The sequence below is a fragment of the Oncorhynchus nerka genome, linkage group LG14 (genome assembly GCF_034236695.1).
Source record: "Oncorhynchus nerka isolate Pitt River linkage group LG14, Oner_Uvic_2.0, whole genome shotgun sequence".
Classification (NCBI taxonomy): Eukaryota; Metazoa; Chordata; class Actinopteri; order Salmoniformes; family Salmonidae; genus Oncorhynchus; species Oncorhynchus nerka.
The window spans coordinates 20,812,073-20,839,819 of NC_088409.1; the positions used below are offsets into that span (position 1 = coordinate 20,812,073).

At 44.2% G+C, this 27,747-nt stretch overlaps 1 protein-coding gene across 1 annotated transcript; it reads left to right on the plus strand.

Annotated features, from left to right (window-relative positions):
* The first annotated feature begins 9,116 nt into the window (after positions 1-9,116).
* On the plus strand, positions 9,117-27,447 carry rundc3b (RUN domain containing 3b). The gene is made up of 11 exons (XM_065027738.1): positions 9,117-9,695; positions 20,629-20,744; positions 20,876-21,009; positions 21,441-21,526; positions 21,648-21,737; positions 21,827-21,907; positions 22,036-22,216; positions 22,572-22,729; positions 25,580-25,683; positions 25,772-27,124; positions 27,179-27,447. Exons 1-10 carry the CDS (start codon positions 9,601-9,603, stop codon positions 25,996-25,998), a joined length of 1,272 nt encoding a protein of 423 aa, XP_064883810.1. The 5' UTR covers positions 9,117-9,600; the 3' UTR covers positions 25,999-27,124; positions 27,179-27,447.
* The last annotated feature ends 300 nt before the right edge of the window (positions 27,448-27,747 follow it).

A 27,747-nucleotide genomic window follows, 5' to 3' on the forward strand; every position in this document is an offset into this window, starting at 1 on the left:
GCAACAGCGCTTCTCTTATATCATAGTTACACGGGGGTGACATCATTTACTGCCGCGTACCGCCCCTGCTCAAATCACACCTTCTGATGTCCATCAAACGTATGTCTGTCATTGACTTCGACGTCAGGAGCTGCTTTAAAGGATGCGACAATGACCTATAGGGTTATGGCTGAGTGTGTGTCTTTGTTATTACATTAGATACCGAACATGGCCATCTCATGTTGCCGCTATTTGAGAGACAACCACCGCTACTCTACAAAAGTGATATTATCTTTCTCTCACAACATCGTGAACCAACAGTGGGCATCCATATAGCCAATGTCCAATCTCTTATAAAGAATGGTGAGCCTACCAGTTCAGCAAAATGAGCATCCTATTGACTGTTCCATCTATTGACGTGCCTAGAACATAGAGTGAACAATGACTATAAATGATCTAGGACTAGCTTATAATAAACTCCCGAGTGGTGCAGTGGGCAAAGGCACTGCATCTCAGTGCAAGAGGCGTCACTACAGTCCCTGGTTCGATTCCAGGCTGTATCACATCCGGCCGTGATTGGGAGTCCCATAGGGCAGTGCACAATTGGCCCAGCATCATCATCTTTGGCCAGTGTAGGCAGGCATTGTAAATAAGAATATATTCTCAAATGACTTGCCTAGTTACATAAATAAAAATTGAGTTACTATCACACTCTAATGCCCCTTACCTCTATTTGTAATTGTTCAGCTTAGGCCAAAACAGTTTCTGTTATTAATTACATTGAGAACACACACTGTAAAAAAAAAGAAACCCCACAAATATGTTGTTTCAACTAATTAAGTAACTGGTTCCACATAGTATTTTCTTGTTTACTCAACTTTTGGAGCTAAGTGTTACCTGAACAACAACAAAGAATTGTTGGCCCAAACTTAGATCCAACTTGTGAAAACTTTGGCAAAAATTCAGTAAATAAAAAATGATGTGTTTGCTCAACTTGTTCATTCAACTATAAATGAACATTGATGATGTTCTTTTTCCTCCAGTCTGAGTTTGTGCTTTGTCTTGTTCACTCTGTTCTAATGTGTTCTGTCAGCTTGTGGAGCATTGAAAAGGGATAAAGACTCCCACACTGCCATTTTACCGCTCTACATTTGTTAATCATTGTCATCATCAGGGATTGGTACAGGGTTCACATACCCACAGACAGACAGTATGGTGGCCAGTGAGTTGCTCTTATTGATAAAACCATTAACTTCCCCTCAGAATCTCTCTGGCCTGTCTCTCTGGCCTGTCTCTCTGGCCTGTCTTGGCCATTGATCAGGCGGGAATGACTGGACATCGGACAAAATATTCAACCACTGAAGGACAATGGAGTAAAAAACATGTATATCTCAATGACAAGCTAAACCAGAAAACATTTCTCAGTACACAGTGAAGTGACAGTAGACACCTCCCCTCGTGTTGGACTGGTAGATAATGTCAGTACACAGTGAAGTGACAGTAGACACCTCCCCTCGTGTTGGGCTGGTAGATAATGTCAGTACACAGTGAAGTGACAGTAGACACCTCCCCTCGTGTTGGACTGGTAGATAATGTCAGTACACAGTGAAGTGACAGTAGACACCTCCCTCGTGTTGGACTGGTAGATAATGTCAGTACACAGTGAAGTGACAGTAGACACCTCCCCTCGTGTTGGGCTGGTAGATAATGTCAGTACACAGTGAAGTGACAGTAGACACCTCCCCTCGTGTTGGACTGGTAGATAATGTCAGTACACAGTGAAGTGACAGTAGACACCTCCCCTCGTGTTGGACTGGTAGATAATGTCAGTACACAGCGAAGTGACAGTAGACACCTCCCCTCGTGTTGGGCTGGTAGATAATGTCAGTACACAGTGAAGTGACAGTAGACACCTCCCCTCGTGTTGGACTGGTAGATAATGTCAGTACACAGTGAAGTGACAGTAGACACCTCCCCTCGTGTTGGGCTGGTAGATAATGTCAGTACACAGTGAAGTGACAGTAGACACCTCCCCTCGTGTTGGGCTGGTAGATAATGTCAGTACACAGTGAAGTGACAGTAGACACCTCCCCTCGTGTTGGACTGGTAGATAATGTCAGTACACAGTGAAGTGACAGTAGACACCTCCCCTCGTGTTGGACTGGTAGATAATGTCAGTACACAGTGAAGTGACAGTAGACACCTCCCCTCGTGTTGGACTGGTAGATAATGTCAGTACACAGTGAAGTGACAGTAGACACCTCCCCTCGTGTTGGACTGGTAGATAATGTCAGTACACAGTGAAGTGACAGTAGACACCTCCCCTCGTGTTGGACTGGTAGATAATGTCAGTACACAGTGAAGTGACAGTAGACACCTCCCTCGTGTTGGACTGGTAGATAATGTCAGTACACAGTGAAGTGACAGTAGACACCTCCCCTCGTGTTGGACTGGTAGATAATGTCAGTACACAGTGAAGTGACAGTAGACACCTCCCCTCGTGTTGGACTGGTAGATAATGTCAGTACACAGCGAAGTGACAGTAGACACCTCCCCTCGTGTTGGACTTGTAGATAATGTGAAGTGAAGTGACAGTAGACACCTCCCCTCGTGTTGGACTGGTAGATAATGTCAGTACACAGTGAAGTGACAGTAGACACCTCCCCTCGTGTTGGACTGGTAGATAATGTCAGTACACAGCGAAGTGACAGTAGACACCTCCCCTCGTGTTGGGCTGGTAGATAATGTCAGTACACAGTGAAGTGACAGTAGACACCTCCCCTCGTGTTGGACTGGTAGATAATGTCAGTACACAGTGAAGTGACAGTAGACACCTCCCCTCGTGTTGGACTGGTAGATAATGTCAGTACACAGTGAAGTGACAGTAGACACCTCCCCTCGTGTTGGGCTGGTAGATAATGTCAGTACACAGTGAAGTGACAGTAGACACCTCCCCTCGTGTTGGACTGGTAGATAATGTCAGTACACAGTGAAGTGACAGTAGACACCTCCCCTCGAGTTGGACTGGTAGATAATGTCAGTACACAGCGAAGTGACAGTAGACACCTCCCCTCGTGTTGGACTGGCTGAAAGGGCTAAAAGGAACAGGTGTGTGTTATTGTCCCTGACTATGTGCATGTCAAAGACCAATTCAGATAACACATGACTGTTATACAACATTCAATAAACACACACTAGTGTGTGGGCTAAAGGTACAGTTAGTCAGGAGCTTCTCTACGCACGCACAGGCAGACAGACAGACAGTGTCACTCATTGACAATATTCTAATACAAAAGGGGGAGTCATACTGTGACATCACTTCTTGGGTTTTCGTCACACTTTGACTCAGTAGAAGTGGATTTCATAAAGTGATGTCACCGGTTAATGATTGACCTAAAAACAACTGGAGTAATATGAGTTCTAAGGTTTTAAGACCAAAAGCACGTTAGGATAGGTTAACTTCCTTGATGTTAATGTCTTACTATAGGATGAATATATGAAGTATCTAGGTTTGTTCAGTCAATCTACAGACAGATCGAGGTTGCGTCTCACAAAAGTAGGTTAAGAATCCGTTACTAGTCAGTCAGATAAGGTCCCTCCTCCCTATCAAAACGTCAGACACCAATTCATCCCAAAGACAATATACCATTTTTCTTCCTTTTTATCTCTGAATGGTTGGGAAAGGGCTCAAAGCATTTCACAGATCAAATCTACACCTGTTGCATTCGGCCCATGTGACAAAAAACATGTGATTGGATTTGAATAATCTTCTATATCTATGAATCATTCACTGAAGCTCTTTCAGCTGTTATTGTGGTACTTCAATAGGTTCAGATTTGCCCCTTTACTTACTTTCTGAGAATCAGGAAGAGAGATCTGCTCTTTCTCTCTTGTTCTGATGTCAACCACAGAACTAGTGACTACACAGACAGGAGGTCAGAGATAGAAACTGAGGTATGGAGCGCAAGTCTGTATTCCAGTCCTCAGGGTTCTTCTCAGGCTCAAACCAGTTCCAACCAGTTCTGAGGGACAGGGGAAGAAGAACAGGGTCAGAGATTCTGATTAGTAAAGACTGTTTAACCTTTATTCAATCAGAAAATACCCTTGAGGTTGAAAATCTCTTTTGCAAGAGCAACCCACAGTGTGAGATAAAATGGCAAAACTAGCCAGCATGTCTTTTCGAAAGTTTGTAGAATTTTATTTACATATTATATACTGTATATTCTTTTGGGGGGGATTTTAGTTTTTGGTCAAAAAATGACTAAAATCACCAGGAATTCAGCTCAAAATTAGTTTGATTTAGGTCATCTGTTCACCTCATATTCCCATGAATAAAAATAGACATATGTGATTGTGTTTCAATGTAATCAAGGTATGAAATTATTGTTATTTCCAAATACAACGGTATGAAATGATTGTTATTTTCCAATACAATCTAATTTTGGGCGTAGTTGTGGACAATTTGCAGTGTACAAATTATTATAATTATGTTCCAGCCCCCTGACCATCCACTCCAACAAAAATTGGTCTGCGGCTGAATCTAGTTGGCTACCCCTGCAGTAGGGGCACCTCTCGTTTAGTTAGAAAATAGTTTAACCCCTGAAATGAGGCAACTTGTTTCCTCAGAGAAAAAAGTGACGACACAAAACACATCAAAACAGTTTTGATTGGTCTCTCAGTAGAGTTTTGATTGGTCTGTCTCAGTAGAGTTTTGATTGGTCTGTCTCAGTAAAGTTTTGATTGGTCTGTCTCAGTAAAGTTTTGATTGGTCTGTCTCAGTAAAGTTTTGATTGGTCTGTCTCAGTAAAGTTTTGATTGGTCTGTCTCAGTAAAGTTTTGATTGGTCTGTCTCAGTAAAGTTTTGATTGGTCTGTCTCAATAGAGTTTTGATTGGTCTGTTTCAGTAGAGTTTTGATTGGTCTGTCTCAGTAGAGTTTTGATTTGTCTGTCTCAGTAGAGTTGTTGTCTTGGGGTAGATAAGTAGTCTATTGCATTTCATCAGTAGCCCAAAAACACTTTTTTCAATATCCATGAATCCCCTTAAACCTGGGGTGTCAAACTCATTCCATGGAGGGCCTAGCGTCTGCTGCCTTTTCCTTTCAATTAACACCTAGACAACCAGGTGAGGGGAGTTCTTTGCTAATTAGTGACTTTAATTCATCAATCAAGTACAAAGGAGTGAAAACCCACAGACACTCAGCCTCCACAGAATGAGTTTAACACATGTGCCTTAAACTCACCAAATGCCCCTGTGGCTCTCCTCTGCTAAAAACACCATACTGACTATTCCTTGTCCAGGGCACTTCAGGAAAGGGGAGGAAGGATTCAGGTATTGGAACAGGTGCAGCTCACTCCATGGCCACTGGGGGTCCCCATCTACCTGAAAACTGACATTTCTAACATATTTATTTTTGTTTTATTCTCACATACATCAGATAGGTGTGGTTTTACTGGGTTAGCCATAGTAGTACAGCACCCTTCAGGGAAATTAGGGTTAAGTGCCTTCCTCAAGGGCAGAGCAACAGATTTCACCTTGTCAGCTCAGGTAATTGAACCAGTAACCTTTTAGTTACTGGCCCACCACTCTAACCACTAGGTTACCTGCCACCCTATCATATCATATCATAACAGAGAACACAGTTCGAACACGTTCAATGTTGCCTGTGGCCTGATTAAATTAACATAAAAAACCTTGCTTTGCTTTCTGTTTATTGTTGCAGCACCATTTCAGCTAGTCAAATTACTGTACATATAAATAGAAATATAAATAGCCTATATTTGGCGAATATAGGTTATTCTCATTCTGATCATCATCAATATATTACACAAAACAATAACCATATAGATTATGTATACTGCACAAAAATATAAACGTAACATGTAAAATGTTGGTCCCATGTTTCATGAGATGAAATAAAAGATCTGAGAAATTGTACATACACAAAAAAATGATCTCAGATTTTATGCACAAATTAGTCTACATCCATGTTAGTGAGCATTTTTCCTTTGTCAAGATAATCCAACCACCTGACAGGTGTGGCATAACAAGAAGCTGATTAAACAGCATGATCATTACACAGGTGCACCTTGTGCTGGGGACATTATAAGGCCACTCTAAAACATGCAGTTTTGTCACACAACCACAGATTGTGGCCACAGATGTCACACATGTCACAGATGTCTCACATTTTGAGGGAGCATGCTATTGGCATGCTGACTGCAGCAATGTCCACCAGAGCTGTTACCAGAGAATTGAACGTTCATTTCTCTACCATAAGCCACCTCCAATGTCATTTTAGAGAATTTGACAGTACGTCCAACTGGCCTCACAACCACAGACCACGTGTAACCACGCCAACCCAAGACCTCCACATCCAGCTTCTTCACCTAGTCTGAGACCAGCCACCTGGACAGCTGATTAAACCGAGTTTTTCTGTCTGTAATAAAGCCCTTTTGTGGGGAAAAACCTATTCTGATTGGCTGGGCCTGGCTCCCCAGTGGGCCTGGCTCCCCACCCATGGCTGTGCCCCTGTCCAGTTATATCAAATCCATAGATTAGGGCCTAATGAATTTATTTCAATTGACTGATTTCCTTATATGAACTGTAACTCAGTAAAATCTTTAAAATTGTTGCATTTTGCATTTATATTTTTGTTCAGTAAAGGTTGGGCTTTAGACCTGCGGTGGCTTTTGTCTCACAAATAATGATAAAGGTAAACAAACCAGCAAATAGCGCTAGTAGCAGAGATCCAGATTCAGTACCATGGATAGCGGCCATCGGAACCACCGACGATCTGACATTTGAGAACCACAAGACTGGACAGCGGCCTCGTGGTGATCCTGTTGGAGTCATGTCCAACCTGGTCATCAGGAAGGATCAGCCAGTCATGAAAAATAAAATGTACTACTTCAATATGGAGATATCCTCAATGGCGCTGCCCATGCTGCCACAGACACTATAATGGCACTGATACAAAGATGAGTCCTGAATCTATCTCTATGATTATTCTTCAAGTGATTCTCCCAGCTGCCATTGACGTTGCTCCAGCTTCAGCCAGTCACTGTCCACAGTCTTGAAGTTGAAACTCCCACCAAGTTGACAACATTAAAATGGCCCTCAATGGCGCTGCCCATGTTGATATAACCTTTTGGCTACTAGAGTCTTCTTTCATTCTCTATGAAATAATAGGCAACGGCCTGTACAGGAAGTAGCCAAACCCTAAACGAACTCTCTTGTTTCAGCTAGCCTGGGTGCCAGTCTATTTCTACTCTCTTGTTTCAGCTAGCCTGGGTGCCAGTCTATTTCTACTCTATTGTTTCAGCTAGCCTGGGTGCCAGTCTATTTCTACTCTCTTGTTTCAGCTAGCCTGGGTGCCAGTCTATTTCTACTCTCTTGTTTCAGCTAGCCTGGGTGCCAGTCTATTTCTACTCTCTTGTTTCAGCTAGCCTGGGTGCCAGTCTATTTCTACTCTCTTGTTTCAGCTAGCCTGGGTGCCAGTCTATTTCTACTCTCTTGTTTCAGCTAGCCTGGATGCCAGTCTATTTCTACTCTCTTGTTTCAGCTAGCCTGGGTGCCAGTCTATTTCTACTCTCTTGTTTCAGCTAGCCTGGGTGCCAGTCTATTTCTACTCTCTTGTTTCAGCTAGCCTGGGTGCCAGTCTATTTCTACTCTCTTGTTTCAGCTAGCCTGGGTGCCAGTCTATTTCTACTCTCTTGTTTCAGCTAGCCTGGGTGCCAGTCTATTTCTACTCTCTTGTTTCAGCTAGCCTGGGTGCCAGTCTATTTCTACTCTCTTGTTTCAGCTAGCCTGGATGCCAGTCTATTTCTACTCTCTTGTTTCAGCTAGCCTGGGTGCCAGTCTATTTCTACTCTCTTGTTTCAGCTAGCCTGGGTGCCAGTCTATTTCTACTCTCTTGTTTCAGCTAGCCTGGGTGCCAGTCTATTTCTACTCTCTTGTTTCAGCTAGCCTGGGTGCCAGTCTATTTCTACTCTCTTGTTTCAGCTAGCCTGGATGCCAGTCTATTTCTACTCTCTTGTTTCAGCTAGCCTGGATGCCAGTCTATTTCTACTCTCTTGTTTCAGCTAGCCTGGGTGCCAGTCTATTTCTACTCTCTTGTTTCAGCTAGCCTGGGTGCCAGTCTATTTCTACTCTCTTGTTTCAGCTAGCCTGGATGCCAGTCTATTTCTACTCTCTTGTTTCAGCTAGCCTGGATGCCAGTCTATTTCTACTCTCTTGTTTCAGCTAGCCTGGATGCCAGTCTATTTCTACTCTCTTGTTTCAGCTAGCCTGGATGCCAGTCTATTTCTACTATCTTGTTTCAGCTAGCCTGGGTGCCAGTCTATTTCTACTCTCTTGTTTCAGCTAGCCTGGTGCCAGTCTATTTCTACTCTCTTGTTTCAGCTAGCCTGGATGCCAGTCTATTTCTACTCTCTTGTTTCAGCTAGCCTGGATGCCAGTCTATTTCTACTCTCTTGTTTCAGCTAGCCTGGGTGCCAGTCTATTTCTACTCTCTTGTTTCAGCTAGCCTGGATGCCAGTCTATTTCTACTCTCTTGTTTCAGCTAGCCTGGGTGCCAGTCTATTTCTACTCTCTTGTTTCAGCTAGCCTGGATGCCAGTCTATTTCTACTCTCTTGTTTCAGCTAGCCTGGATGCCAGTCTATTTCTACTCTCTTGTTTCAGCTAGCCTGGATGCCAGTCTATTTCTACTCTCTTGTTTCAGCTAGCCTGGATGCCAGTCTATTTCTACTCTCTTGTTTCAGCTAGCCTGGATGCCAGTCTATTTCTACTCTCTTGTTTCAGCTAGCCTGGATGCCAGTCTATTTCTACTCTCTTGTTTCAGCTAGCCTGGGTGCCAGTCTATTTCTACTCTCTTGTTTCAGCTAGCCTGGATGCCAGTCTATTTCTACTCTCTTGTTTCAGCTAGCCTGGATGCCAGTCTATTTCTACTCTCTTGTTTCAGCTAGCCTGGATGCCAGTCTATTTCTACTCTCTTGTTTCAGCTAGCCTGGGTGCCAGTCTATTTCTACTCTCTTGTTTCAGCTAGCCTGGGTGCCAGTCTATTTCTACTCTCTTGTGAACTCTAAATGCCATAACTCCTTATTGAATTGGCATGCCAAGTGTTGGTTTAACAATGACAGCATTTGAGTTGACATGAGCACAAACCTATCTGGGACCAGGGTATGTTTGGTGTGAAACATTTTCATTAAACCTTTTAGATGGGTGCTGATGTAGGAGAGAATAAAGTTATTTTTTGTACTATTGGGATGCACACATAGAAAGTCTCTTCGGCTCCCAAGACCATCGAGGTTACCATCGGTAGCCTAATTCTCTCTAAACAGGAATTTAAACCGCTCAGACTTCCCGGTACTTGGTTTGGGCGTTTTAGCACAACCCCGTGACTGTTTCTCTCCCAAATTACTGGGTGATTTCTGTTCATCCATCCACCTCCTTCTTGCCCTATACGTTGACATTCAACAAACGAGCGAGCGTGCTGGAGTGACGCGGATAGAGCCCGCGGGCGGTGGCGTGCACTGTTGAACCCAACCTGCTGATTTAAAAGAAACAGGGACAGCAAATACTGCGCACCTAGGCCGGGGAGATACGACTAACTGTGGCGAGGATGGCGTCACGTAGCCTGGGGCTGCATGTAGCTCGCAAACAGGACGCTGCCAGAAGCGGAGCTGTGGAGAGGAGGAATCTACTGACTGTCTGCAGGTAAAATAATGCTCGGCTTGATTGTGTTAATTTACTAATTGGTGAGATGATAAGTGACCGCATTCTCACGCGACTGGTGATTGTGTGTGGATGCTGTTGAAGACCGTAGGGTAATTGGTGGTATAGGCTATATTTCTAAATAGCGCACATAGCCGACTATCCTTTGTCTTGCTTCAGTTGCATCGCGTTTACATTACAGTATTGATGGTGTTCTATCGACATGAACTGTAGCCTATAACGCCGCACTAGTTCATTAGGGTTCTCCAATGGTCCCACACGCACGCACGCGCCACCACCACCACCTATGAGCCTTAATCATTAATGGAATCACAGTTACCTTCATTAATTAATTAGGTGCCCAACTCAATACCGGTATAGTCTATACATTTCACATGAACGAAGACAATCAAACACACAGCTATGAATTGGCACGGTACTGTGTGATTCTCTTAAATGATTCATCTGAAGTATCATGCTCTTCGAACAGTACAAATAATAATAGTTTGGTGGGTGCTTATATTTGTCCTATTTCACGTAAGTGTGTGTTATACGAAAGTGTGTGTGTGTGTGTGTGTTAGCTATAGTGATGTCGTTCTCTATGGATAACATCATGCTGTTGAACGCCCTATCAAGTATAGCTCCATCAGACCCAGCCGTATGCCCCCTGTTGTTCTAGTGAAGAGAGAGATTTGGTAGTTGAGATATATGCTACATACTCTCACTCAATCAGTAGCCACGTTAGCCCCTTTTTTTGCTGCTCCCACACATGACTACTGGTGCATCACCATTAAAGATCACTGCTATCAGAAAGCAGGGAGTGGGCATTGTATTCGCATGTCCCCAGGGCTGCGTTTTATTTTCATGGCGAGGTGGTGTATCTCATCTCCAAGCCATGGTTAGTGACAGGTGAGGAAACTACAACCGACGATTTATCAGGCTCTGTTTTCCCTTTCTGGAGTGGATTTTCACAACCTCGTTGTCAGTTTTCTCTAGGAATGTCAGTTTTCTAAAACATTTAATGTGCAGTTCTTGTGATATTATTTAGTTGGTTTGGTGAACTATGCTCACGTGGTGAGTAACCTTGCCTGATTCCCGAAGACTCATGTTAGCTCACTAAGCTAGTGCCTAGGCTTTCTCAGTGAGCTAAATCGATAGCTTGTGACTATAAGGTTCTATCTACATTTAGTCCAGATTGAGTTATTGACATAGCCTTGTTCTGTTCAATGTTCCCTACCTAAACATGAATTGAGGTATTTAGACTACTGTAAAGTTCAACAGAATACAAGATAAAAAGCGCTGACACCTTTCAAACCAATGAGGGGTTGGAACTTTAAAGCCAATTATCTCAGAATCATCATTTTGCAGATAGAACCTTATAGTCCCAATCTCTCAAACTCTTAGTTGATGTATGCAGAGCACTTGGGTTCAATATACGTTAGTTTATAGTGAGCAACTGCTCTAGTCTTAATCACCGCTTTGGGTCATCAGGACCGACTGCCTTAACCAATGATCTGAATAATGAAAATATACATCCTGTGGAATGAGTTCAGATCCAATCAAACACTGCTGCAGAACATGAATAGATACAGTTTATTGGTTTCATTGATCTAATATGCAGACAAGGCTGTGAAGTTCCTCTGTGTCCTCATCACTAAGGAATTATCATGGTCCACAGACACGAATACAGTCGTGAAGAAGGCATGGCCCCCCAGGAGGCTGAAATGATTCGTCATGGGATCTCCGATCCCCAAAGTACTACAGCTGCACCATTGAGAGTATCTTAACTGACTGCATCACCACTTGGTGTGGCAACTGCTTGACGTCCAACCGGAAGGCGCTAGGTTAGTGCATAAGGCCCAGTTCATCCCTGGGGCTGAGCTCCCTGCCCTCTAGACCCTCTATACCAGGCAGTGTCTGAGGAAGGCCTTAAAAATGGTCAGACTCCAGCCACCCAAGTCATAGACTGTTCTCTCTGCTAACGCATGGCAAGTGGTACCGAATCACCAAGTCTGGAACCAACAGAACCCTGAACAGCTTCTGACCGCTAAATAGTTGGTCTGGGTAGCTATTGGTTAACTATCTGCACTGACCCTTTTTGCTCTAACTACGCTGCTGCTACTGTTGCCTAGTCACTTTATACCTACCTATACATATCAAACTCAATTACCTCGTACCCCTGAACATCCACTCAGTACTGGTACCCCGTGTATATAGCCAAGTTGTCCTTACTCATTGTGTATTTATTCCTTGTGTTATATTTGTCTATTTTTTCTTTCTCTGCATTGTTGAGAAGGGCCCGTCAGTAAGCATTTCATTATTAGTCTACACCTGTTAACAAAGCATGTGACAATTCTTTTTGAATGTCATCTACCATGCTCTGGGAACTGTCATTTCTAATCACTGATGGGGGGAGATGTATAAGGACAACCGTAACCGTTTTAGGTCTGAACTTGATGAGGATTCAGTGGTACACAGGGTAGACGGGCACTCTTAAGTTCTCCTGAGACCTCTGAGCACCTGTCTACATGTCATCAGATCTATGTGTGCCTAAATGCCTTCTCAGAAGTGGAGGAGTAGGCCACTAAAAGCATCTGGTGATGCATGCGGTGTTTATTCTCTCTCTCTGTCTCTTTTCTGCCCCTCTCTCGCTCTCCTCTCCCTCGCCTCTCAATTTAATTTCAATTAAAGGGGTTTTATTAGCTGGGGAAACATATATGTTACGTTGCCAAAGCAAGTGAAGTAGATGATAAACTAAAGTGAAATGAACAATAAAAATGAACAGGAAATATTACACTCACAGAAGTTCCAAAAGAATAAAGACATTTCAAATGACATTGTCTATATATAGTGTTGTAACGATGTACAAAAGGGAAAATAAATATGGGTTGTATTTACAATGGGGTTTGTTCTTCACTGGTTGCCCTTTTTCTTTTGGCAACAGTTCACACATCTTGCTGCTGTGATGGTACACTGTGGTATTTCACCCAGTAGGTATGGGAGTTAATCAAAATTGGGTTTGTTTTTTGACTTCTTTGTGGATCTGTGTAATCTGAGGGAATTATGTGTCTCTATGGTCAAACATTTGGCAAGAGGTTAGGAAGAGCAGCTTAGTTTCCACATTTTGTGGGCAGTGAGCACATAGCATGTCTTCTCTTGAGAGCCATGTCTGTCTACGGTGGCCTTTCTCAATAGCAAGGCAATGGTCACTGAGTCTGTACATAGTCAAAGCTTTGCTTAAGTTTGGGTCGGTCACAGTGGTCAGGTATTCTGCCACTGTGTACTCTCTGTTTAGGGCCAAATAGCATTCTAGTTTGCTCTTTTTTTGTTAATTATTTCCAATGTGTCAAGTAATTATCTCTTTGTTTTCTCATGATTTGGTTGGGTCTAATTGTGTTGCTGCCCTGGGGCTCTGTGGGGTGTGTTTGTGGACAGAGCCCCAGGACCAGCTTGCTTAGGGGACTCTTCTCCAGGTTCATCGCTCTGTAGGTGATGGCTTTGTTATGGAAGGTTTGGGAATCGCTTCATTTTAGGTGGTTGTAAAATTTGACGTCTCTTTTCTGGATTTTGATCATTAGCGGGTATCGGCCTAGTTCGGCTGTGCATGCATTATTTGGTGTTTTACGTTGTACACTGAGGAAATATTTGCTGAATTCTGCATGCAGAGTCTCAATTTGGTGTTTATCCCATTTTGTGAGTTATTGGCTGGTGAGCAAACTCAAGACCTCACAACCATAAAGAGCAATGGGTTCTATAACTGATACAAGTATTTTTAGCCTAGATCCTAATTGGTATGTTGAATTTTGTGTTCCTTTTGATGGCATAGAAGGCCCTTTGATGGCATAGAAGGCACTTCTACGTGTGTGTGCGCACACACAGTTGAAGTCAGAAGTTTACATACACTTAGGTTGGAGTCATTAGCTTGTTTTTCAACAACTCCACACTTCTTGATAACGAACTATAGTTTTGGCAAGTCTGTTAGAACATCTACTTTGCATGACACAAGTCATTTTTACAGATTATTTCACTGCATCACAATTCCAGTTGGTCAGAAGTTTATATACACTAAATTGACTCTACCTTTAAACAGCTTGGAAACTTCCAGAAAATTATGTCATGGCTTTAGAAGCTTCTGATTGGCTAATTGACATAATTTGAGTCAATTGGAGGTGTACCTGTGGATGTATTTCAAGACCTACCTTCAAACTCAGTGCATCTTTGCTTGACATCAAAAGAAATCAGCTAAGACCTCTACAAGAAAAAATGTTTGTAGACCTCTACAAGTCGGATTTATCCTTGGGAGAAATTTCCAAACGCCTGAAGGTACCATGTTCATCTGTACAAACAATAGTACGCAAGTACAAACACCATGGGACCACGCAGCCGTCATACCGCTCAGGAAGGAGACGTGTTCTGTCTCCTAGAGATGAACGTACTTTGGTGCGAAAAGTGAAAATCAATCCCAGAACAGCAAAATATATTGTGAAGATGCTGGAGGAAACGGGTACAAAAGTATCTATATCCACAGTAAAACGAGTCCTCTATCGATACAACCTGAAAGGCCGCTCAGCAAGGAAGAAGCCACTGCTTCAAAACTGGCATTAAAAAAGACGGGGACAAAGATGGTACTTTTTGGAGAAATGTCCTCTGGTCTGATGAAACAAAAATATAATTTTTTGGCCATAATCAAATCAAATTTATTTATATAGCCATTCGTACATCAGCTGATATCTCAAAGTGCTGTACAGAAACCCAGCCTAAAACTCCAAACAGCAAGCAATGCAGGTGTAGAAGCACGGTGGCTAGGAAAAACTCCCTAGAAAGGCCAAAACCTAGGAAGGAACCTAGAGAGGAACCAGGCTATGTGGGGTGGCCAGTCCTCTTCTGGCTGTGCTGAGTGGAGATTACAACAGAACATGGCCAGGATGTTCAAATGTTCATAAATGACCAGCATGGTCCAATAATTATAAGGCAGAACAGTTGAAACTGGAGCAGCAGCACGGCCAAGTGGACTGGGGACAGCAAGGAGTCATCATGTCAGGTAGTCCTAGCATGGTCCTAGGGCTCAGGTCCTCTGAGAGAAAGAGAGAATTAGAGAGAGCACACTTAAATTCACACAGGACACCGAATAGGACAGGAGAAGTATTCCAGATATAACAAACTGACCCTAGTCCCCCGACACAAACTACTGCAGCATAAATACTGGAGGCTGAGACAGGAGGGGTCAGGAGACACTGTGGCCCCATCCATTGACACCCCCGGACAGGGCCAAACAGGAAGGATATAACCCCACCCACTTTGCCAAAGCACAGCCCCCACACCACTAGAGGGATATCTTCTAGTGGTGTGGTAGAGTTCCGCGCCGACAGAGATGGCCGCCTCTCTTCGCGTTCCTAGGAAACTATGCAGTTTGTTTTTTTACGTGTTATTTCTTACATTGGTACCCCAGGTCATCTTAGGTTTCATTACATACAGTCTAGAAGAACTACTGAATATAAGAGCAGAGTCAACTCACCATCAGTACGACCAAGAATATGACTTTCGCGAAGCGGATCCTGTGTTCTGCCTTTCACCCAGGACAACGGAATGGATCCCAGCCAGTGACCCCAAAAAACGACTTCGTAAAAGGGGGAAACGAAGCGGTCTTCTGGTCAGACTCCGGAGACGGGCACATCGTGCACCACTCCCTAGCATTCTTCTTGCCAATGTCCAGTCTCTAGACAACAAGGTTGATGAAATCCGAGCAAGGGTAGCATTCCAGAGGGACATCAGAGACTGTAACGTTCTTTACTTCACGGAAACATGGCTCACTGGAGAGACGCTATCGGAGTCGGTGCAGCCAGCTGGTTTCTCCACGCATCGCGCCGACAGAAACAAACATCTTTCTGGTAAGAAGAGGGGCAGGGGCGTATGCTTCAGGGTTAACGAGACGTGGTGTGGCCACAACAACCTACAGGAACTCAAGTTCTTCTGTTCACCTGATTTAGAATTCCTCACAATCGAATGTCGACCGCATTATCTACCAAGGGAATTCTCTTCGATTATAATCACAGCCGTATATATTCCCCCCCCCCAAGCAGACACATCGATGTCTCTGAAAGAACTTTATTTGACTCTTTGCAAACTGGAATCCATATATCCTGATGCTTCATTCATTCTAGCTGGGGATTTTAACAAGGCTAATCTGAAAACAAGACTCCCTAAATTGTATCAGCATATCGATTGCGCAACCAGGGCTGGAAAAACCTTGGACCATTGTTACTCTAACTTCCGCAACGCATATAAGGCCCTGCCCCGCTCTCCTTTTGGAAAAGCTGACCACGACTCCATTTTGTTGATCCCTGCCTACAGACAGAAACTAAAACAAGAAGCTCCCGCGCTGAGGTCTGTTCAACGCTGGTCCGACCAAGCTGATTCCACACTCCAAGACTGCTTCCATCACGTGGACTGGGATATGTTTCGTATTGCATCAAACAACAACATTGACGAATACGCTGATTCGGTGAGCGAGTTCATTAGAACGTGCGTTGAAGATGTCGTTCCCATAGCAACGATTAAAACATTCCAAAACCAGAAACCGTGGATTGATGGCAGCATTCGCGTGAAACTGAAAGCGTGAACCACTGCTTTTAATCAGGGCAAGGTGACCGGAAACATGACCGAATACAAACAGTGTAGCTATTCCCTCCGCAAGGCAATCAAACAAGCTAAGCGTCAGTATAGAGACAAAGTAGAATCTCAATTCAACGGCTCAGACACAAGGTATGTGGCAGGGTCTACAGTCAATCACGGATTACAAAAAGAAAACCAGCCCCATCACGGACCAGGATGTCCTGCTCCCAGGCAGACTAAATAACTTTTTTGCCCGCTTTGAGGACAATACAGTGCCACGGACACGGCCCGCAACCAAAACATGCGGACTCTCCTTCACTGCAGCCGACGTGAGGAAAACATTTAAACGTGTCAACCCTCGCAAGGCTGCAGGCCCAGACGGCATCCCCAGCCGCGCCCTCAGAGCATGCGCAGACCAGCTGGCTGGTGTGTTTACGGACATATTCAATCACTCCCTATCCCAGTCTGTTGTTCCCACATGCTTCAAGAGGGCCACCATTGTTCCTGTTCCCAAGAAAGCTAAGGTAACTGAGCTAAACGACTACCGCCCCGTAGCACTCACTTCCGTCATCATGAAGTGCTTTGAGAGACTAGTCAAGGACCATATCACCTCCACTCTACCTGACACCCTAGACCCACTCCAATTTGCTTACCGCCCAAATAGGTCCACAGACGATGCAATCTCAACCACACTGCACACTGCCCTAACCCATCTGGACAAGAGGAATACCTATGTGAGAATGCTGTTCATCGACTCCACCCCGCAGATCCTCAACACTGGGGCCCCACAAGGGTGCGTTCTGAGCCCTCTCCTGTACTCCCTGTTCACCCACGACTGCGTGGCCACGCACTCCTCCAACTCAATCATCAAGTTTGCGGACGACACAACAGTTGTAGGCTTGATTACCAACAACGACGAGACTGCCTACAGGGAGGAGGTGAGGGCCCTCGGAGTGTGGTGTCAGGAAAATAACCTCACACTCAACGTCAACAAAACTAAGGAGATGATCGTGGACTTCAGGAAACAGCAGAGGGAACACCCCCCTATCCACATCGATGGAACAGTAGTGGAGAGGGTACTAAGTTTTAAGTTCCTCGGCATACACATCACAGCCAAACTGAATTGGTCCACCCACACAGACCGCATCGTGAACCTCAGGAGGCTGAAGAAATTCTGCTTGTCACCAAAAGCACTCACAAACTTCTACAGGTGCACAATCGAGAGCATCCTGTCGGGCTGTATCAACGCCTGGTATGGCAACTGCTCCGCCCACAACCGTAAGGCTCTCCAGAGGGTAGTGAGGTCTGCACAACGCATCACCGGGGGCAAACTACCTGCCCTCCAGGACACCTACACCACCCGATGTCACAGGAAGGCCATAAAGATCATCAAGGACAACAACCACCCGAGCCACTGCCTGTTCACCCCGCTATCATCCAGAAGGCGAGGTCAGTACAGGTGCATCAAAGCTGGGACCGAGAGACTGAAAAACATCTTCTATCTCAAGGCCATCAGACTGTTAAACAGCCACCACTAACATTGAGTGGCTGCTGCCAACACACTGACTCAACTCCAGCCACTTTAATAATGGGAATTGATGGGAAAGCTGTAAAATATATCACTAGCCACTTTAAACAATGCTACCTAATATAATGTTTACATACCCTACATTATTCATCTCATATGTATACGTATATACTGTACTCTATATCATCTACTGCATCCTTATGTAATACATGTATCACTAGCCACTTTAACTATGCCACTTTGTTTACATACTCATCTCATATGTATATTCTGTACTCAATACCATCTACTGTATCTTACCTATGCCGCTCTGTACCATCACTCATTCATATATCCTTATGTACATATTCTTTATCCCCGTACACTTGTGTCTATAAGGTAGTAGTTTTGGAATTGTTAGCTAGATTACTTGTTGGTTATTACTGCATTGTCGGAACTAGAAGCACAAGCATTTCGCTACACTCATTAACATCTGCTAACCATGTGTATGTGACAAATACAATTTGATTTGATTTTCAACCACCAACTTACCATCCTGAGACAAGGCTGAGTATAGCCCACAAAGATCTCTGCCACGGCACAACTCAAGGGGGATGATCACATCACACCAGCGACGGCATGAGAGAGCCCCAGTAAGCCAGTGACTCAGCCCCTGTAATAGGGTTAGAGGCAGAGAATCCCAGTGGCAGAGAATCCCATAATGACCATCGTTGTGTTTGGAGGTTAAAGGGGGAGGCTTGCAAACCGAAGAACACCATCCCAACCGTGAAGCGCGGGGGTGGCAGCATCATGTTGTGGGGGTGCTTTGCTGCAGGAGGGACTGGTGCAGTTCACAAAATAGATGTCATTATGAGGCAGGAAAATTCTGTGGATATATTGAAGCAACATCCTCAAGCTATCAGTCAGGAAGTTAAGGCTTGGTCCCAAATGGGTCTTCAAAATGGACAATGACCCCAAGCATACCCGGGGCGGCAGGGTAGCCTAGTGGTTAGAACATTGGACTAGTAAACCGAAAGGTTGCAAGTTCAAATCCCCGAGCTGACAAGGTACAAAATCTGTCGTTCTGCCCTTGAACAGGCAGTTAACCCACTGTTCCCAGGCCGTCATTGAAAATAAGAATTTGTTCTTAACTGACTTGCCTAGTAAAGTTTTTTTTTTTTTTTTTTTTATTAAAAAAGTTGTGGCAAATTGGCTTAAGGACAACAAAGTCAAGGTATTGGAGTGGCCATCACAAAGCCCTGACCTCATCCTATAGAACATCTCTGGGCAGACCTGAAAAAGCGTGTGCGGAGCAAGTAGGCCCACAAACCTGACTCGGATACACCAGCTCTGTCAGGAGGAATGGGCTGAATTTCACCCAACTTATTGTGGGAAGCTTGTGGAAGGCTACCTGACACGTTTGACCCAAGTTAAACAATTTAAAGGCAATGCTACCAAATACTAATTGAGTGTGTGTGTGTAAACTTCTGACCCACTGGGAATGTGATGAAATAAATAATTCTCAACTATTATTCTGACATTTCACATTCTTAAAATAAAGTGGTGATCCTGAGTCAGGTAATTTTTACTATGATTAAATGTCAGGAATTGTGAAAGCCAAATACATTTAAACTCTTAAGGTGCATGTAAACTTCCGACTTCAACGGTATATATCTTGAGAGACTGGTTTGAGGTCTGTGATGATGTAGTCTAGGGATGAGCTATAGTTGTACCTACCGTGGGAGTCCCCTTGAAGCCTACCATTGACTATGTACATGCCATACTCTGTGTGCAACAGAGCTGCAGGAGTTGTGACCTGTTTTTGTTGTCGTAGTTGTGCCTAGGGGGGCATATGGGGGAGGGAATTTTATCTTTATTTAACTAGGCAAGTCAGTTGTGAAATTCTTATTTACAATGATGGCCTATCTCAGCCAAACTCGGACGATGCTGGACCAAATAATGTGCCGCCCTATGGGACTCCCAATCACGGATTCGAACGAGGTACTGCAGTGACTCCTCTTGCAGTGTCTTAGACCACTACGCCACTCGGGAATGCTGTTCCCTCCAGGTAGGTATTTGTCCCCCTGTGTGCTGAGGTGTCCGGTTCTGGCATTTAGGTCGCCACAGACTAGTACATGTCCCTTTCCCTGGAAGTGATAGCTTCTACATCACGCAGGGGCAAATCTGTCTTCATTAAAGTATGGGGATTCTAGTGGGGGAATTTGGTATGTCTCCCTCTCTCTGTGTATGTAATAGAAAAAACTGAAACCTTAATGCCTGTCCTATTTAGATGAAGCTTTGTCTGCCCAGTCACCCCACTGTCACTTAACCTGCTACTGTGTGTCTGCAGTACAAGAACCACAGCACAGAGATGACTGTTGCATCTCTGTCTGACCAACATGGAAATGAGGCCATTTAAGACTACTGCGATGCATCCCTGTACTCCAGAATCAACGCACAGTAATTTCCTGTGTTTGCTTCATTCCATTAAATCTCCTTGGTGCTTAATAACCTAGACACTAGGTTAGAGTATCTCTGGTCAGGAGCCCTATCGTTGTTGTCATGCCCCACAGTCTGACCTCCGTGCAATCTACCTATATGCTTATGAGAGTGATTTAAACATTTTTTTAAAATGAATTTGTATACGTCAACGCTCCACTGATAGTGTGCAGTAGAGAGATTGTTTCATAAAGCCTGTAAATCATCTGTTCAGTCAGATGATCTCCTCTCCTAGAGTCACATTTAACAGCATGTCAGAAAAGCCCTGATCCGGTTGGAACCCAGTGCAGACTCCGTTAACTGTGTGTGTGTGTGCAGGTTTTCAGTGAAGACGTTGCTTGACCGCTCCTGTTTAGACACGATAGACGACTCCTCTCCGGAGTTCACCAACTTCGTCTCCATCCTGGAACAGATCCTCAGTCACAGACTCAAAGGTAGAGTAACACACACCCATGCTAAAAGCCCATCCCATCTGGACCACTGCAGGGTTGCTGGGTATAGGAGTCAATATGCCACCTATAAATGTAGCTCTCTCTCTCTTCCATCTCCCCCTCCCTCCTCCCAGGTCAGACTACGTGGTTTGGTTATGAGACTCATCGTAGTTTCTGGGATTATGTGAAAGCAGCCTGCAGTAAAGTCTCTCCCAGCTGCATCCACAGCATTGAGAGCATGGAGAATGTCTGCTCCTCCAGAGCTAAGGTGTGTGTGTGTGTGTCTGCACGAGAGAGAGGTTGCTGGTTACGCTGGAAAGCCTTGAGCCATGGACCTTAATGATAACATCAATATTCCCACGGATCTAAAACATACACAGCCTTTTCTGCTGGATGAAATTACACACAGAACAAAAGACAGCTTTTTTCAAAAGCTTTAAACAATGAATACTGTAGTGTTGTCCAAGAGTAGTGTTGTCCAAGAGAACGCCACAGCGCCAGCACACACACACACACACACACACACACACACGTACGCACCCATGCATGCACACTTGCGTGCAGGTGCATAAACTCAATCAGCTGACTGTGGCTAAGTAGGAAGGGCAGCATGTATTTGTATTATAATGATGTCTGTTTTAAAGAGCTACTATGCCGGTCTGATGTTAATGGAAACTTAAGAACTGTATGTGTCCACAGGGTCGGGCGTGGATCAGGCTGGTGCTGATGGAGAAGAGGCTGTCTGAGTACATCTCCTCCGCCCTGAGGGACTTCAAAACCACCAGGTCTTTCTCTCTGGCACACACACACACACACGCAATGGCAATACAAAACACCAGACTGAGTTGAGTGTTGGTTTTAGGTGTTCTGAGGATGGATCTAGTGTGTGTTTTCTATGTTGTGTAGGAGATGGTATGAGGATGGGGCCATCATGCTAGGTGAGGAGGCGGGGCTGCTAGCAGATACACTCATCGGTCTCAACACCATTGACTTCAGGTACCCGTATATTATTTATAGTGTTGCTGAGTCAGAGCTCAGGTTATACAGTAAAGGTCTCAATTAAAGTGTTTTCCTCTGGTGGTTAGCTTCTGTCTGAAAGGGGAGGGGCTGAATGGAAGCTGCCCAGCGGTGATTGACTATACGCCTTATCTGAAGTCGTTTCAGAGGTATGTGGGAGTCAGTCTTTTAGTCCTTTACCTGCTATTATGTACCCTTCCCCCTGTATGTGCCCTATAAGTTGAACTCCTACCCCCTCTGTAGTACCCTCTGAAGTGTGCCCTTTCCCCCTGTGTAGAGAGAACAGCATCAGCAGTGATGAGGAGGAGTTGAGGACCCTGGGGAGCAGCGGCAGCGAGAACACCACCCCTGAAAAGATGGCCGCCAGCACTGCAGAGGCCATCTTAACCGAGCAGAGCAGCTGGGTCTGCAGGTGTAAACGACTCGAGCAGAAATACCGCATGGCACTGGAACAGAAGGTAACGTCTCAGTGTGTGTGTGTATTGTACGCGTGTGTGTGTGCGCTGCAGAACACTGTATTGCACTATAGAATGCAGGTGTATTTGTGCATGAGACACTGAGACTGTAAGGAATAATTGGAAAGTTAGAAATCAAAATGTCAGGCTAACTGTCAGTGTTCTGTTGAAGAAATGTGCTCTCTTGAGGAAATGGAAACGCACACAGCTTGATATCATTCATTCCATCCTCACCAGAGTACAAATCTACAGAGTACAAAATAGTTCCTCTTTTACCAAAACAAAAATATTCCCTTTATCTGTTTTGCTACTGCAAAAAATATAATAATGCAACAACTTGTGTGTGTGTGTGCGCCAGTGTTATCTGGAAGAGATGGTTCGTCTGAGAGAGGCCCAGCTGTCTCAAGTGATTCCTCAGAACAAAGCTCTTCAGCAGAGACTAACAGACACACACCTCTCACACACACTGGAGAAGGAACAACTAGAATGCATCGTACTGGAGCTCCAGGACCAACTGTGAGTTTGTGTATCTGCGAGTGGGTGGAATGACCAGCTGTGTGTGACATTTTAACCACAGTGAGAGGGCCAGGGAATGCAGGAGTAGTGCACACAGCTATTTACATTTACATTTAAGTCATTTAGCAGACGCTCTTATCCAGAGCGACTTACAAATTGGTGCGTTCACCTTAAGACATCCAGTGGAACAGCCACTTACAATAGTGCATCTAAATCTTTTAAGGGGGGTGAGAAGGATTACTTTATCCTATCCTAGGTATTCCTGAAAGAGGTGGGGTTTCAGGTGTCTCCGGAAGGTGGTGATTGACTCCGCTGTCCTGGCGTCGTGAGGGAGTTTGTTCCACCATTGGGGGGCCAGAGCAGCGAACAGTTTTGACTGGGCTGCGCGGGAACTGTACTTCCTCAGTGGTAGGGAGGCGAGCAGGCCAGAGGTGGATGAACGCAGTGCCCTTGTTTGGGTGTAGGGCCTGATCAGAGCCTGGAGGTACTGAGGTGCCGTTCCCTTCACAGCTCCGTAGGCAAGCACCATGGTCTTGTAGCGGATGCGAGCTTCAACTGGAAGCCAGTGGAGAGAGCGGAGGAGCGGGGTGACGTGAGAGAACTTGGGAAGGTTGAACACCAGACGGGCTGCGGCGTTCTGGATGAGTTGTAGGGGTTTAATGGCACAGCTATGTCTTACTATACTTGTGAGGACTTCTTGGGGACCAACAACCTTAACACCTAACCCTAATTCTAACCCTAAACCTAACCACTAACCCTAATTCTAACCTTAACCCTAAGACTAAAATAGTTATTTTCACAAGTGAGGACCTGCAAAATGTCCCCACTTTTCTGAGGACTTATACTTACAGGTATAGTAAAGTGTGTGTGTGTGAGAGACGCAAGGTTATTATTCGTTTTAAGCTTGTTTGAAGTTCAGTTAGTTTTCTGATCCACTTGTCCTTTTTAACTTAGTTTATTTTATGAATAATTGTTGTTGTTTTGTTTTAGTGTTAGGGACAGAGTAGCCTATGCCACTATGGGCCAGTAATACATAAGGTGATGGGTCAGGTCATAGGTTAACCTCTATGTGATCGGTGTTCCCCCCCCTCATCAAGATGATGTAGATACACCATGTACACAGTAGTAGTGCGTCAATTTCCACAACTATGAGCGTGAGGCTTAACTTCTCCTCTGTTTTGGTCCCGTAGCTACCAATGGCCGTGTTAGAGCGTATCACTTTTGTCAAGCCTTTCAAAGTGTGTTGCATTGTGGGAGAAAAAAAATGGTCTGACTTGCGCCTACATGTCAACTACTTGAACATTACAAAAATGTGATCAAAGGTCATTGACTGCAAGTTTCTGCTCTTCACCAACTTAATTCTGCAGCCATCGCCTGTATTGTGGGAAGCTCTATTGCCAACCAATCATCAGGGTTGTTTTGTTTGACCCACACGAACGTGACCAAAGACATGACTGAAACAGGAAACAATTTGCTGCGCTTTATGTATACAGTGGGTATAATATAGATAAATGTGCTATTTGAGCATTTATCACTAATTGATTGTACACTATTATACTATGATTTCAGTTTGAGTGTGATATTTAGACATTATAAAGAACATTTTCTAAACAATGGCAACACTGCCATGTTGATCTGAGCCTTGCTGTTGGAAAACCACATGACTTTCGGCTGTCACAGATGCATTTCTCCTGACTTCCCTCGACTTTTGCCTGCAGTTGGTTGCTTTCGGCCTTACCACTCAAATGCCCCCAATATCTGCAGTGCTGCTCATGGTGCCGTCATCTTGCTGAACCTACATTTAAATATTAATGTGGCCTGCCAGATTCAGAAGCTTGATAATTATATTTTATTTGAGTTCATTTTGGAGTCAAAGATAATAGTTTGAGTATAGTTTTTCAAACATTTGTTCATTTTATTTCAGTTTACAGTTTTTTCATAATTAGTTTGTTTACTGTATTAATCTTGGTGTGATGACTTGGCCTGGGTGAATCATCAGAGGAGATGGTGTGATGACTTGGCCTGGGTGAATCATCAGAGGAGATGGTGTGATGACTTGGCCTGGGTGAATCATCAGAGGAGATGGTGTGATGACTTGGCCTGGGTGAATCATCAGAGGAGATGGTTGGGTGGAGGCTAGTTTCACTGAGAGAGTCTCTAAATTAATGGTGTGATCAATTTGATCTCTTCCTTTCCACCCTCAATATCAATATTTTAATTTGGGTTGTGAGGATTTCCTTAGCTTTCCAAATGCTGGGGTTGAAACTGCAGTCATCTCTCAAACCAACAATCAGTCAGAGGTATGGATTTACAGACACAACATAGGGAGGTAAAGGTAGAGAGAAGGTGAGGAGAGATTAGAGCGACTGGGGTATGTAGCATATTTTGGGACAGAATCTTCCAGGAACACTGAGTAGCTAGGGTCTTGACAGTAGAGGTTTGTCTTCGTGTATATTTCATCCTGCTCAAGGACAGTGCTGAAGAACCATAACTTGAGGTCCAGACAAGAACTGACCGCACATCTGACCAATCAGTGGCCTTCACTCGGTGCCATGGATACCAATGCTGTTGCCTTGGATACCATGCTGTACAGGAATAGGGTGGGGCAGTGGGAGGAGTATGTAAACCGGGATAAATTCCTATTCCACAACGTCCTCACTTACACGCCATAGTATGGTTTTATACGGTCCACCCAAATGTGGTGACAGTTTATTTATTATATACTGTACCTGTGAGAAGTTCTGTGAAAAACAATATGAATTTTAACATTCCAAATGGTTATTCCAATGTAGCCATCACACTACTTAGATGCATCCAGAGAGTCCACTCTAATGTCTCTGTGTTCTACAGGAAGAATTTCCAGAGTCTAGAGCAGCTGTCCCAGACCTCTCTGGAGCCCTCACACGCACTCAACCTGGACACTAGACCAGCCAGCTCACACTGGCACCACCATGGTGTGTGTGTGCATTTCTGTGCTCTCCCCCACTACCAATAAATAATAGTAATTTTCCACATGTGTTAACCCCCTCTTCTGCTCCCTAGGGAAGGAGGACACCCCCTCTCTGATAGGTCTGTGTGGGTCTCTGCAGTCAGTAACCAGCAATAAGTCCCTGGCCAGCCTGAAGTCCAGTGAGTGTCTAGCCAGCCCCACCACAGAGATGACCAGTCCTGACCTCACCTATGTCCTAGAACCAGAGACCAAGCACATGGTTTTGAGAAAGAGTGCCAGATTTGGACCCTGGAATTGGAACTCAGCCTTTTTGAATTGAAGAAGGAACTCATGGCTCAAAGCATGGGAGCCGCAGTCAATCATTTGGAATTTACAACCCGGACAGACCCTGGAACCAGCGCTTCAGTAGTCAGTCCTTCAATGTAAGCGCAGAGCCATTGGAAAAACCATGACTGTATTGACCAGGACCGACCTCATGTTTATTTATTAGTTTGTTGTATATCTGCACTGATGGGAAAACAACTACATAGTTGAAAGCCAGTTCCGGGTAGGTATACTGTTGTCACCTATCTTATGTGTTCAGATCACTGCAGACCAAGGAGAACGTCACTTGACACTATTGGGATGCAGACCTTTTGTGTCACTTAAAGGACTCCTCATGATGTAAACATGCTCCGCATCCCAGAGATTGACAACTTGAGGAATTGCTTTCTTTAGGATTTATTTGGGGATGGGTAAGGAGTGTTAGGGTTTGTTTCTCAACAGTGTTAAAGCCTGTAGACTAGTGGTTCTGTTCATGCCTCTTCAACTTGCAGGTGTTGTTGTCCTGTTACCCTGGCAACTTAAGTGAGCTCTACTATAGATGGCCATGGTGGGTCAGTCTCAGCGGCCAAAAAATACACCTCAAAGAACGGCCATATTTAGGTATTGTATTCCTGCCAGAGGACTGGACTATCCTCATTATTTATAAGTCTAGTGTAATCATGCTTCCATGTTGGAAGGGCCTTGACATTTCTAGAGGAGAACAGTGTTGCTTTTATGTCTTCTGTTTCTACAGTCAATCCTCTGTGGTACCGGACTTGTAGCCATAATCATATTATTGAATGTATCTTATAAACTATCAAAATAAAGTCTCACTCCATATATAAACTCCCAGTAATTTATTGGAAGAAGGCACAGTGATGTCGATACGTTAGTAAATACTCAATAAATTACTGGAGGTTTAAATATGGAGTGACTTTATTTTGATAGTTAATTTGCCTTTAGTCAGCACCTCCACAAACACACTTTTCTGGGTGTGCACCAGTGAATGCTTTATTTTGTTTTTTAATTGAATGTATCTCATCCACAATCCGTTTTGGATTTAACCACACAGTATTATGTTATCTTTATGCGTCATAAAGGGTTTGTGTTCTCAGGAAATGTTTCCTGTCCAACAGGGTTAGGTTGAACCGTTTGGTTAGGTTGAACCGTTTGGTTAGGTTGAACCGTTTGGTTAGGTTGAACCGTGGTTGGTTAGGTTGAACCGTGGTTGGTTAGGTTGAACATGATAGTCTGTATTGGGGTTGCATGTTCTGTCTGACTGCTTTGAGATTTATTTTGATCAGAGGCATGTGGGGAAAGTGTTCAGGGTGTGTTCTGTGTCTGTCTCTCTCTCTCTCTCTCACACACACACACCCAGTTAATTGTATTGCGATATTGCACATTGATTTTATTACTTTGATTTATTTTCTCCTGTTATTTTGAATAAACTACTGTACTAAACATATTTCGTTTTGTTTGAATTATATTCTGTACCAATGTTTAGTACAGTATGGTCATTCCCCATGTATACACATAGATCTCCATGTTTTACCCCTACCATGCCCCTAGTGTTAGAGCGGGATGTAACGGTTAACCCAGCAGGCCCCGGTCCAAAATAAAGTCCCTGACCGTAACATTAAACTGGTGTTTAATGACCTGTTCTGTCACCACAGGACTCAAATCAAGCACAGTAAATCACAACTTACTCCAGCAGCTGAGTAGGAGGAAGCTCCAGCAACACCGATACTTAAATCCCTGCTCACTG

Coding starts and splice junctions, on each gene's coding strand:
- rundc3b (XM_065027738.1), top strand. CDS start 9,601: ATGGCGTCACGTAGCCTGGGGCTGCATGTAGCTCGCAAACAGGACGCT. Junction 21,010..21,440: donor TCTGCTCCTCCAGAGCTAAG/GTGTGTGTGTGT, acceptor ATGTGTCCACAG/GGTCGGGCGTGGATCAGGCT. Junction 21,738..21,826: donor CTCAACACCATTGACTTCAG/GTACCCGTATAT, acceptor TCTGGTGGTTAG/CTTCTGTCTGAAAGGGGAGG.